The 13,952-nt window shown below is 42.1% G+C and overlaps 1 protein-coding gene across 15 annotated transcripts in view; it reads right to left on the reverse strand.

Annotated features, from left to right (window-relative positions):
- The window catches only part of ALPK1 (alpha kinase 1), a 137,735-nt gene that overhangs the window by 27,126 nt on the left and 96,657 nt on the right, over nucleotides 1–13,952 (reverse strand). For 13 of the 15 annotated variants that reach the window (XM_057705119.1, XM_057705127.1, XM_057705125.1 and 10 more), the window contains 6 exons: nucleotides 13,216–13,311; nucleotides 11,520–11,624; nucleotides 8,613–10,737; nucleotides 5,264–5,417; nucleotides 1,463–1,625; nucleotides 7–193 (listed from right to left, as the gene is read on the reverse strand). In XM_057705119.1, the coding sequence (XP_057561102.1) occupies nucleotides 7–193; nucleotides 1,463–1,625; nucleotides 5,264–5,417; nucleotides 8,613–10,737; nucleotides 11,520–11,624; nucleotides 13,216–13,311 (2,830 nt within the window). The remainder of the gene's footprint in view (nucleotides 1–6; nucleotides 194–1,462; nucleotides 1,626–5,263; nucleotides 5,418–8,612; nucleotides 10,738–11,519; nucleotides 11,625–13,215; nucleotides 13,312–13,952) is intronic. The other 2 variants (XM_057705126.1, XM_057705129.1) reach the window with 2 other exon arrangements.

Raw genomic sequence — 13,952 nt, forward strand, 5'->3', positions numbered from 1 at the left:
ACATACCTTGTAAGTCGACCACAACATCTTTATGATTAGAAAACTCATAAGAAAAGTGGCCATAAGCCAAGCCATATTCTGTGGCTTTGTATTCTGTTTTCACGACTTTCGTGTTGTTTGATAATTTTACAAATTCTCCCAGTATGTAAGGTTCCACACTGACACATCCTTTAATTGTCTTGCCCTCCAAAATCTGAAAAGTAGAAATGGAAGACAGTGTAATAATGGAGAAGGCCACGGGCTCTGAGGTCAGTAGATCTCACTTTGAACCCAGGCTTTGCCACTTAGGAGCACTGTTACTTCTCTAGATTTTGGTTTCCTCATTTGTAAAGTGGGTGTAATCATAGCTACCTTATAGGACTGTTAAAAGGATTATATGAGACCATGCACGTAAAGAGCTTAACATGTATGTGGCATATAATGGAAGCTAAAATTTTTATTATTCTTTTATTAAAATGTGCATATAAAAATTAGGCCATGAAGTGACCTATTCTAGGGTGCTGGCTTGCCAGGGTACATAGCTAGATCACATGCTGGGACTCCAGGTTGGAATATCAGCTCAAGTGTTTCTGTGCAATGTGATCTATTTTGTAGATCTATTTTGTTTCAAAGGTTAGAGTTAATGTTTGTTAAATGCCCAGCACAGTGCTTCACATAAAGAAAGTGCAAAATAGATAATAGCTATTATTAAATAAGTAATAAAATGTGGATCTAAAAATATCTCTAGCCAAAGTAAAAAAAAAATTCTTTAGATGTGAATGTGCTAAGATCAAACATCTTTGGGGAAGCAAGGTATTCTTAATCCAAAGAAGAGAAATGTCAGTGGAGATGGTTGCCTTTGTATATTTAAACAGCTATCTCAGTGAAGAGAGACTGGTTTCTATGGTCCCAGAAGGAAGAGCTATAGTCCAGAGAGAAATTAGAAGACAAATTTGAGCCAACTTCCTAACAATTAGAATTACTTAAAGTAAAAAAACAGTAATTGTTTTTTTTTTCTTACTGAAGGTGTTCAAGCTATGGCTTAGTTATCACTTGATTGCAAGGGGTGGGGGTCAATGGATATAAAACAGGATTCATGCATCATGTTGAGGGAATAATTTGTATTAGATACGATATTTAGGGTCCTTTCTCTCTCTCTCAAAGTACAAAGACAACACAAAGGAAAAGTATACCAAAAATGCTAACTGGACCATGCAGGACCAGATACCAGGCTCAACAGATTTTCAAATATGACTTGAAGGATCTAAATGACATATTCAGGGTACAGAGGGTCATATTTCTTACATATCTTAGAAGCAGATGAAGCAGATGAAGTAGATGAAGGAAGCTGGTAGCCGAGTTTACTGAATTTTACCAGAATGATGGTGGAAGTAGATGAATGGTAGGTTGTTGGCAACAGAGATTTAACACAATATATATTTCTAGGCCTGTTTAATCAAACCCTTGATTTCTTTAATCTTACCAGTAATATTGAGGATGGTATGTAGAATATCTGAGTATGAATCTTTTGTTCATAAAGTCTCTTGTTAAATTCCGTCACGTAGTGCTGTGCAGTCATCTGCCTCTCCACATCCACGAAGTGGTGCCAGAGCCCCTTCTGCTCCTTGTATTCTTTCCCAACATATCTGGGAAGGGAGAAAAACCACATGAAGAAATGCCAAGTGATCCTATTACAGAGTAAGAAAGGCCAGATCAAGAGAGAGATGCAAAAATGCTTGAAAGATGTTACTCTTTCTCTGTTTCAGACAGTTAATATTATCCTATCTCATGACTCAACTGATTTTTTAAGAGTCGCCTGAACGATGGAACATAATTCATACTAGCTGACTGATGGTTAAGTGTATGTGTCAACTTGACTTGGCCACAGGGTGCCCAAATATTTGGTCAAACATTATTCTGGGTGTTTCTCTGAGGGTGTTTTTGGATGAGCTTCACATTTAAATCAATACACTGAGTAAAACAGATTGCCCTCCCTAATGTGAGTGGGCCTCATCCAATCAGTTGAAGGACCAAATGGAACAAAAGGCTGACCTTCCTTTACGTAAGAGAGAATTCTTGCCTGACTGCCTTTGAGCTGGGACCCTGGTCTTTTCCTGCTTTTGGACTTGAACTGAAACATTATGTCCTCCTGGGTCTCAAGCCTGCTGGACTTTGGATTGGAACTACATACCATCCCCTCCCCTGGATCTCCAGCTTGCCAACTGGAGATGCTGAGACTTGCTAGCCTCCATAATTATGTGAGTCAATTCCCAATAATAAATCTCTTCACACACACACACACACACACACACACACACACACACATCTTATTGGTTTTGTGTTTCTGGAGAACCCTAATACATTGACCTGAGATGATAATGATTTAAAAAATTTTTTTTAAATTTATTTCTTTTATTTTTGGCTGCATTGGGTCTTAGTTGTGGTATGCGGGATCTTCTGTCGAGGTGCACGGGCTCCTCTCTAGTTGTGGCATGCAGGTTTTTTCTTTTCTAGTTGTGGTGCACAGGCTCTAGAGCACGAGGACTCTGTAGTTGTGGCACGTGGGCTCTCTAGTTAAGGCGCACGGGTTTAGTTGCCCCGTGGCATGTGGGATCTTAGTTACCTGACCAGGAATTGAACCCGCATCCCCTGCATTGGAAGGTGGATTCTTTACCACTGGGCCATCCACCAGGGAAGTCCCTGAGATGATACTCATTTTAAAGAGAAAGTGTCCACTTAATGTAGCAGTTCACCAGACTTCTTTGGTAAGTCGAGGGAGCCAGCATGGGTACTGGAAAGTGCATGGACTCTGGAACTAGATGTTTCACTACCTGCAGCATGACCTTATACTTATATTAGGTCAACTAATTAATCTGAAGCCTTACTCTACCCTTTCCTTTTATAATTACATCATCTGTAGAAATACTTGTTTTCCATCATCACCTATTACGTGCACACCACTTTTTATCCTACGTGGGATTCATTGCGATTCCTGTATTTGAAGATTAATGTATTTTGGCAGTTCTGGAAAATTGTCAGAAATCACCTATTAAAATAGTAATTATTTTCTATTTGCTCTGTTATCTTTTTCTGATCAGATGTATGTTAGACCCTTTCACTCCACCTTCCATGTCTCTTCTTCTCTCTTTTATTTCCCATCTCAGATCCTCCTATCATGTATCCTGGTATATTAGTTGCTTAGGACTGCTGTAACAAAGTGCCACAAAGTGAGTGGCTTCAACAACATAAATTGATTCTCTCACAGTTGTAGAGTCTGTAAATCTAAGATCAAGGTGTCAGCAGAGCCATGCTCCCTCCAAAGGCACTAGTGAAGGATCTTTTCCAGGCCTCTCTCCTGGCTTCTGACACTTCCTGCTTGGTGGTAGCATAACTACAATTTTCACATGCATTCTCCCTGTGTGTGTCGGTCTGCAAATTTCCTCTTTTTATAAGGATACCAGTCATAGTGGATTATGGGCCTACCCTACTCCAGTATGATCTCATCTTAACTAATTACATCTGCAAAGACTCCATTTCCAAATAAGATCGCAGTCTGAGATACTTGGGGTTAACAACATCAACTTAAATTTTGGGTCAGAGGGACACAAGTACACCCATAACACCTGGCTTCACCACTTTGATGCATGAATTGGTGCAGGTTTCTTCTTATCTTTGCACTTCAGTTCCCTCATCTGTAAGATGGGGATAATAATACAGTCGTAACTACCTCATAGGATTTTGTGAGGATTAATCAAATTAGTACATAAATGACTTAAAATGGGGCCTGGGACAGAGTAAGAAATGTGCACGTTTACTACTATTATCATCAACAAGCTTTGTAAGAAATGTATTTCTACTATTAAAAAGTCACCCAATCTCTCTCTTCTTTTCTTCCTATTTATTTCTTATATATTTTGGATTTGGATAAAAAACAAGGTCTACATTAAATTAAAAGTCTTGCCTATAGGTCCTTTAAAATACACACTTGGTATAAAATTAGGCCTTGGGCTTCCTAGGTGGCGCAGTGGTTGAGAATCCGCCCGCCAATGCAGGGGACACGGGTTCAATCCCTGCTCCAGGAAGATCCCACATGCCACGGAGCAACTAAGCCCGTGCGCCACAAGTATTAAGCCTGCACTTTAGAGCCCGTGAGCCACAACTATTGAGCCCATGTGCTGCAACTACTGAAGCCCACGTGCCTAGAGCCCATGCTCCGCAACAAGAGAAGCCATGGCAATGAGGAGCCCGTGCACCACAACGAAGAGTAGCCCCCACTCACCGCAACTGAAGAAAAACAAAGCCTGCGCACAGCAATAAAAAACCAAAAAAAAAAAAAAAAAAAACCAAAACCCAACACAGCCAATAAAATAAATAAATTTATTAAAATAAATAAAAAAATAAAATTAGGCCTTAAACCCAATGAGGACCACCTGTGATCACTAATTTTCAGGTGAGTTTTTGCTTAAAGTTGCCATCAAGAACCAAGGCCAACTTAGAGGACTGGGGCAGGGAGGGTGGGGGGGACTCGAGGGGGGGGCATCAAGGAAGGGAGGGAATATGGGGATATGTGTATAAAAACAGTTGATTGAACCTGGTGTACCCCCAAAAAAATAAAAAAAATAAAAAAAAATAAAAAAAAGAACCAAGGCCAAACAAAAAACTTCCCACCTTATTTGCCTCGGGGCGGGGGGGGGGCATTTCTGAAAATCAGGTAGCCATTCCTGAGTCCTTGCTTTATATTGGTGGTCTCTAACCTCATCCCCTTCCATGTGTAACTTCTGTCACTAGCTGCTCTCTCATCCCACTCCTGCCCACAACTTCTATGGAGGGTTTCTCAAGGATTTACTATTCACTTACATCCCTACATACACTTCATCCCTGGCCTCAGAAGATTTTTCTGCCTTTTTTGCAGGCTCACCCATTTACTTAGAAGTATGGCTTGCATAGTTTAGCCTTTTTTGCCAGCATTTTTAGTGAGAGTGCTTAAGACTCTCTGGCCTGTCATATGGCCAGGAACACTATTTTTCTTATCTGTACAGTGGGGCTTAATGTTCCCTAATGGGTTTGAAATCATGTATATAAAACATTCAGCCCAATGGCTAAGATAATGTGAGTTCTCCATATGTGTTCAGTGTTATTAATTAATGAGGACGAAGCAAATGGAGTTGACTTCTGAAAATATACATTTTAGCTATTTTTTTTCAGCCCTTTCTAAGTCTCATAAACAACAGAGGGAAACATTAGCCCATTTTGCATTAGTGTTATAGATGTTTTTAAGCAATACCTCCCCAGAGTTTCTTCTTGATGAAGATGGTGTACCCAAAATGCATTTCTTTGTCTGCCTTTCTTCTTCACATTCAGGTAGTCCCCCAAATATACAACAGTTTCTTGCGCTGTCCACAGTTCTGATTTCTTAGAATATTTTAACAAAAGAGCACCTGGAAAAAAAAGATAAGATGAATACTGATCTTATTTTTCAAAAAGATCTTACAATTCACGGATAAAATTGAAGTAACACAGGTCCAATCCTGCTTATTTGAAATATTCAACTTTTTAATAATTTTCTCAAACTTTATCCTCTTCTATGACTATTACTAAAAAGTTAGTGAAGTACAATAAAAAAGTAAAGCTTGGGACTTCCCTGGTGGCACAGTGGTCAAGAATCCACCTGCCAATGCAGGGAACATGGGTTCAATCCCTGATCTGGGAAGATCCCACATGCCGTGGAGCAACTAAGCCCATGTGTCACAACTGCTGAGCCTGTGCTCTAGAGCCTGAGAGCCACAACTACTGAGCCCCTGTGCTGCAATTGCTGAAGCCTGAGCACCTACAGCCCATGCTCTGCAACAAGAGAAGCCACCACAATGAGAAGCCCGCACACTGCCACAAAGGGTAGCCTCCACTCACCACAGCTAGAGAAAGCCTGCGCGTAGCAACGAAGACCCAATGCAGCCAAAAATACATTCCTATTATTTATTTATTTATTTTTAACTTTTATTGAGATACATTTAACATACAGTAAACTGCATATATTTAGAGTGTACAATTTGGTATCCCAATCTCCCAATTCATTCTCCCCCAACTCTCCCTACTTTGCCCACTTGGTGTCCATATGTTTGTTCTCTACATCTGTGTCTCTATTTCTGCCTTGCAAACCAGTTGATTTGTACCATTTTTCTGTAGTCCACATATATGTGTTAATATACGATATTTGTTTTTCTCTTTCTGACTCACTTCACTCTGTATGACAGTTTCTAGGTCTATCCATGTCTACAAATGTCCCAGTTTCATTGCTTTTTACAGCTGAGTAATATTCCATTGTATATATGTACCACATCTTTTTTATCCATTCATCTGTTGATGGACATTTAGGTTGCTTCCATGTACTGGCTATTGTAAATAGTGCCCAATGCAGCCAAAAATAAATAAAATAAATTAATTTAAAAAAGGTAAAGCTTGAGAAATTACAATGGTTCACAAAATCTCTTGCTTTTGATACCAAGGTATTAAGGCCAGAGCTTCTGTATGAAAGTAATGGAAAATAAAAGGGCTTTTTTAACAGCAAAACTCCAGAGACCATCTTGGAACAAGTGATAAATGCATGCATCTTCTTCTAACTATCTGGGGACCTCAAATAATAGAGGCCGCTACCTATGTCAGATCACACAGATAGAAATAAACTGAATAATTTTACCACAAAATGTTCCTGGCAATGCCAGGAATCCTAGATTGCATATGAAAGTGCACCCTGATTTTCTCTTACATATTTTATTTATGTTGGAAAAGTCCAGGAATTACTGAGAAAGTATAGCTACTTTACAAAGATGCAAACTCAACTGAAACAGGAAAAGATAAGAGGAAACAGTAAGGGTTGGGACTTCCCTGGTGGCACAGTGGTTAAGAATCCACCTGCCAATGCAGGGGACATGGATTTGAGTCCTGGTCCGGGAAGATCCCAGATGCCACGGAGCAACTAAGCCTGCAAGCCACAACTACTGAGCCCGTGTGCTACAACTACTGAAACTGCAAGCCTAGAGCCCGTGCTCTGCAACAAGAGGAGCCCCGCTCACCACAACTAGAGAAAGCCTGCACACAGCAACAAAGACGCAACACAGTCAAAAATAAATAAATAAATAAAAAGTAAGGGTTGTTTCCACCTTAAAGAAAGGAAGACCAGTGCTAGCAAGACAGCATCTCTTTAAGGAGGAAGGCCAACATGAACCCTAAGGAAGAAATGCAACATTTTGGGATCCAAGTTAAAATGAAGTGAACAAGGACCTCCAGTGTCTAGGCTGTGACAATGGATAAGTGAACAGGAGACTCAGGAGGGAAAATAATTAAAGTGAGATAAACCCACAGGTCTGGGACGCGGGAAGGGAGATGACGGGGTTGGGGGAGACAGTGATATGGCTGGGCGACTCAATCAGAGCAGCTGGGGAAAGAAATGGAAGGCGAGCTGCTTGCACACACATGTAGAAAGGGCAGTGAACTGAGGGAAGAAGTGAGGACAGAATGCATACCTTGTTTCCTCAACTTCGGGCCTTGCTTCCTCCAACATGTTTTTTCACGCACAGTTTGGTACACAGACAGACAATAAAGCAGCAACCTAACTCTCAGAAACGTGATTTTGAAACTGCAGAATCTCATAGTAAGCAGGGAAACTCTATTATTAGAATATTTTGCTTCTTTTGGCAACAACCTGATCTGTCTTTTAGTCTGACTTCAAGATGGCAGGCAAAACACTAAAATCCTTTGAAGCAGAAGTTTACACAAAGTCACTGGGGAGCTCTTAAAAAATACGGATGCCTGGATCCACATCGCAGACCCATTAGACCGGAATCTCTGGGGTGTGGCATTGGAAGTTTTAAAAAGCTAAAAAGCTTCTTGGGAGATTCTTATGCAGTATCAGTGTTGAGAACTAATACTTTAGTATCCAGTGCTCAGCAATCTACATAGCTTGTTTCCTCTAAAATGTATTTTGCAGTAGTTTTTTTTTCTCATTCAAATAATACTTCAGTACCTTGGAGGACATTACAATGTGATCCTCTGGGCTAAGAGAAGAACCTTCTTTTGTCTTCGTCCCAGCTTTTCCACCACTTCTAAGCTGTGTTGGACACACTGATTGCTGGGTGGCCCCAGCCCAGCCTCCCTGCTATGGGAGGAGACCTCATACTGTTCCTGAAGCCGGAAGTAGTTGCTAATTAGACCTGATCAATCCATTGGCTGGCAAGAAACCATTTAGGACAGGTGTGAAAATCTCTGCCCACTAGAAGGATGATGTGTAACTAAGTCAAACTTCATCCCCCTAGGATCTGAATGGGAAAAACGTAGAACAATCAACTGGTTGGTAATGAGACTCAGTGATCAGAAGCAGAGATAGATGCTGAGTGTACACAGCATCCAGAGCTGTTTTAAGCCCTGGCTGATGATGGCTCCCGAGTCCTGTAAGATTCTCCCCTTACTGCGTGAATCAGTAAGGGAGCAGTGAAGAAGGTCCCTGAACTACACATTTCTCTATATATTCACAAAGCATAACAGCAGTCTATATCTTTTATGAGCTTTACGTGATCTACATAATAAGAGCTTCAGAGGGCCTCGAACATGCAGAGATGCTTCCTGAAGGTTGTACTTACTATGCGCTCCGTGGAGTTGCCTGGACTTAAAAACTCCCGTATTTTCCAGTCTCTGGAACAGCCAATCATGTCTCACCCCTGCCAAGAGTTTCTCAAAGTCGTCAGGCTGCAGGGTGCGCGCCTCAAGGATCCCTTGCCTCATCATTCCTGGCAACGAAACAAAAGAACTTCCACTGGAACTCAGAAAGGACCATGGGTTTTCTCCCTCAGAAGAACCGCTGGAAACTGCGGGAGATTTCAACCACCATGCTGAGGATGAACCGGAGTTCTGGCTCCAGTTTAGCAGGTTTCCAGGTTCCTTTGCTTCTTCTGTTGTAGTGCAGTCCTCACTGAGGACAGGGATGGAAGTGTTACCGCTTACCAAGGAACTGGGGATCTGGGCTCCCTGACCACGCAGCTGCCTCAGAGCACATGGTCTGCGAGAGCCATGTGTGCTTGTGGTGTGAACATCTGTGCTGTCCAGCAGTTGGCTCTCCTCACCCACGGTGGAGGCATCAGGGTCAATGCCGTGTTCTTTGACTGAGCCACCACTTTTCCCTGAGTCAGGATTCTGAACAAGCCAAGGAGGAGTGAAAGAGTCACATGCTCTCATGGAACTTTTGCCCAGGGACTTGTCCACGACTATGTGGAAGTCTACGGGCACATCCTCTGCACTCTCTGCTGTTTCTTCTTCTGGGTCAACCCAGCAGGGGCTATCTTTAAATGCAGGGCCTGTGTCTCCTTTGATGTCTTCTCTCTTCTCTTCTTCATGCCTGTCTTTGGCATCATGGTTGATTTCTGGAAACGTATCAATTATTTCAAAGGTTTCTTCTTCTTGGATAGAAGGATATGCGGCCATGTTCTTGGGCCAATCGGAATCAGAAGACCAAGAAGCAGAACCAAATGAGGGTCTGGAACGAGCAGAAGTATTTCTGGACCCCACATTTCTGACTTCCCGCATACTTTCTGGAGCTCCTTTGAATAGCCCTGCACCTGAGGCCAACAAAGTGCCTGTTGTGTTATGAGGAGGGAAGGGCATGGGCTTGTATAGTTGACTTTGAGACGACTCTACACTGTCATCCTTGGACACCTGGAGAGAGAGACCATGAAGCTCTGAAGACAGCGGATGTACAGCTCCACTCTCCCCATTGATCTCCAGTTCTTCCGACGGGGCAGTGGAACACTGTGTGTCCACAGGATGTGCTTCCCTGCCGGGCTCTCTTCTGGCTGACAGATCATCAACATGGTAATTCACTTCCTCCCAGCTTGTAGAAGAGCTACACCCTGATAACCTGCTCCAAGAACTGGAGCTCTGTCTGTCACTCAGACACTTGTTCAAAACAGCTCCCCCACCATGGCTGTGGTCTGTCGACTCAGCCTCAGTCTCCACATCTTCATCCACGGAGACTCGAAATGCATCAGAACCAGTCCAGTTTCTCCCTCCTACCCTCCTGAGTTTCTTCTGACGGTTCTTAGCCATTTGGGAGGAAGATATTACCATACCTTTTTCAAAACGTGGTTTGTCCTCAGTAGTACTCACAGTATCTATGTTTTTTGTTTCTGTTTTTAGATCAGTGATACAGACTCCTGTTTTTGTACCTTTCTGTTTATTTTTGTTGTTTCCACAAGTGTTTTCAAATATTTCACACACCGAAGTGTGGTGCTGTGAATAGGTTTCAAGAATTCTTTGGAAATCCACTGGCCCATGCAAGATGGGTTTCTCCAGCCTGCACTTGAAACTCTCTGGAACATAAGACTTGTCGTCTAAATTTGAGAAGCTCTGAACCTGTAACTGTTCCTTCACCTGGGCGATAACAGACATGATTTCCCGAGAGATAGCTTCTCTCTCCTGACTTCCGGAGGAAGTACCAAAAGTGTACAGCTTCCCCATAGCCTCACTACAGAGCTGACTTGCTGTGTGGACCGTCTCCATCTCCGCACAGAGCCTTTGGTGCACCGTGGTGAGACCGAAAGCAGCTTTGAGAAAACTATGCAGCTCCTGTTTTCCAGTAACTGGTTCATCACATTTCTTGGTGAGGAGGCCAATTTCAAAGGCCTCTTTGGCTTCACACAGATATGAATTTTTCATTCCTGGAGGACAGTCACTAGAACTACTATATGACAACAGGCATGTACCACGAATATTCTGAGGAAAATACCAAAACAAAATCAGACATTGAATTGGAAATCGAAAGTGAGCCAGGGAAAACTTTTCATTCCTGAAGGACAGCTATTAGAAATACTATAAAAAATAAACAAGTGCTATGGATAGTCTAAAAAAAATACACAAACATTGAGTAAAGGACCTGAGGTCTTTTTGGTGAATTAGGAGACGGGACTAGGATGTATGTGACTGGTTGGCAAAAAGGGGTAAGAAATTAGCTTTAGCTACCATCCTACTGTAGCCCTGGTACTTTTTTGATCAAAGGTGATAAATTTGTTGTTATTGTTGCTATTGTTAGTTTTAGCAAACAGAGTCTATACAGGCAATGTGGACATAATGATATTATAGACAAACTTTTAATAATAGTCAAAGTAATAGATCAGTGGCTTCCAAACCCCTTGGTGCATTTGAATCACCTGGGCAGTATTTCATAATGAAAAATTTCTGGGTACAAATGCCAGGGATTTACATTTAGTGGATTTAGGGTAGAGCCCAAGAATATGTATTTTGAAAAGGCTTTTAGGTGATTCTGACATGCTTGGGAACCATTGTTATCAAGAGCAGACAACATCAAATCCTCCGGCTGCATTTACTTACCTCCCACCAGGATGTCACTACTCTGAATGATTAAACCTTTACATATGTGAAGTCTGATCACAATTACCTAATGATATACACAAAGCCTGCTTCAAGGTTAGACCCTTCCCTCCCACTGGTCACGGCTGTCGCTGGGGAGAGGAGCAGTGAGGGGCTGCGCTGTTTACCATAGCCGTGAGCACGAAGAGGGGCGTGTAGGGACTGAAGGCAGATGCCAGCTTGCAGGCTTCAGCGGCTGACAGCAAATGGTGGTCAAACTCCCTCAGCAAGCCCTGTGAGAAGACAGGGGGCCGAGTGTATTGCAAGAAAACAAGAGGCCAAGTGTACTGCTGACAATTATTTCTCCATTGCCAAAAGACAGGCTATAAAATTCCTTTGCTTTTCTTTCAAGAGTCTGAGGAATGCCCTGTGCCTCATCACAACCATTTCAGAACGGTGCCAACAAAGAGTAAGTGGGTCAAAAGACCCCAGGGCATTGACTGCCCTTTCCCCCACATCCACACACCATCCATCCCCAACTCGTACTGCAGAGAGGGCTGCATGTGTGCAAACATGCACAATGCCTGCCTGTGCAAAGTAATTCAGACAAGTTTCTTTGGAGGGTCGTGCAGCTCTTTGTTCACAGAACTCTGCACGTTTTGCCATCAGACTCACTGATGATTTCTGCGTGGTTCTTGGCAAAGAGCCCTTTAATGATGATTTACAACCATTAAGATTCATTCACTTATGCCAGGAATATGTATGGAGTCCCTCCATGTGCCAGGCACTGTTCTAGCCATGAAGGAGAAAGCAGACAGTGAGCCTGCAATCAGCTTATTTTCTAATAAGGGGAGGGGATCAGTCAAAACACAAGACAGTATTTGAGATGGCGACAAGTGTTCCAGAGAAAAATAAAGTGAGAAGGGGTCGAGGAGGTCCAAGGCAGAAGGGCAGTTTGCAGTTTTAAACTGTCCTCAGAGGACAGCTTCACTGAACAAGGGACATAACCCTTTTCCTGTGTTTTGGTCTGACAACAAAAGCAACATTTTGCTAAGATTCAGATTGCCGGCAGCAAGCTGTATGTGTTCTTATGCTACACTAATGAGTACTGAATACAGCTACTATTGTTGCTTTGGTATTTTTAAAAAGGCAGTAATTGATGATTTTATTAAAAATCTCAACTTCAGTGCAGTGCAGGAGAGCAGCCAATGTCTGTGTAATGCTCTGAACTGGTTAGAGACCTGGCTTCCGCTCCCAGAACGTACTGATTGTGCAGGTTGCAGAGGTAACTTAGTTTCTCTGGACCTTAGTGTATTTTTCTCTAAGATGAGCATGACACATTTTGCTCTATCTACCCCATAGGTAGATGTGGTATATGTGGATCATATACATGTCTACACACACTTTTTGAATTATAAAGCAATACATAAGTTTGCTTAATCATTATTATTACAGATAAGCAACAGAGCAAGTGACTGATGCTTGGATTTGAATAGATGGTAATTAAAGTCTTTAAGTTATTACCCCTTTACTTTGTCACTGAGATAGCCCAAGTGTGGACACTGAATCTGGTGATAATCTAAAAGGAAATCATGGGGTTCAAAGCATTCATCACTTTGATTTCATTCATTCATTCATTCATCAGTCTTGTTTTTTCTTTTTCCCCAGTACCCTCTGTAGGTCTAGTACTGTGCTAGATGCTGGGATAACAAAGCCAAACAGGACACCATAGGAACTGTCCCCAGGACTGCTCACATTACTTGAAGAGGGGAGACACTGTGCTCCCTGACTCCTGGAGAGAGAACTAACCAAGCACCAAGAATAACGTTGACGGCTTTGCAGGTGATGCCACTCTGCACCATGGTTTTGACGAGTGATAATTACCAAGTTAATTTCAGGATTACTTTTAAACTTTTCATAATCTTTCTTGCTCATGGAAACAAAGATGTCTGCCAGTATACCTAGTGATGTGGAAATGCCCTGTAAGGAAATACAAACAAAACATAGATTAGGAATTCACAGTCAATTGCGGCTCTCATCTCAAGGCCTAAAGTCAATGAGCAGCCTTCCAAATGAGCCATTGCTTATTATTATTATGACACTGCAGATACTTCTCAACTGGATGGCACCGGGCTTGAAAGATCATCGCATCCTGAGGACATGGGCATAATGTAAACTCAGCTGCTTCTTAGTTGGGCTTCACTGGATTGTGAAAACTAACCTGTCCATACTGCTAGGCATAAAGAATTGGCCCAAGCAAGAGTCCCCACAGCCCGCTCCATTTGTGTTGTTAAAAGGACTGCAGGCAGCAGTGCTGCTGACATGGCTCGGAGAGATGTGTAACCCAAAGCTTCAATTAATAAGAATATTCTCATGGAGTCACAGAGAATGAAAACATCACGTAGGAAAGCAAATGTTGCATCTCAATTTCTTGAATAAAGATGCTACATAAACAGTTAATTGAAGTCTTTTCCCACTCAACTCAAGGATAATGATTTTACGTATAAGCAGCTAGACCATCTCAACTTTGCTATGGAACCAGGTAAAGGCTAAATGTATAATAAAATAGGTATCAGCAGAAATAAACGGATCGGTAGAAATAAATATACAAATAGAGAGTT

Source organism: Hippopotamus amphibius, chromosome 13, assembly GCF_030028045.1.
Source record: "Hippopotamus amphibius kiboko isolate mHipAmp2 chromosome 13, mHipAmp2.hap2, whole genome shotgun sequence".
NCBI classification, from domain to species: Eukaryota; Metazoa; Chordata; class Mammalia; order Artiodactyla; family Hippopotamidae; genus Hippopotamus; species Hippopotamus amphibius.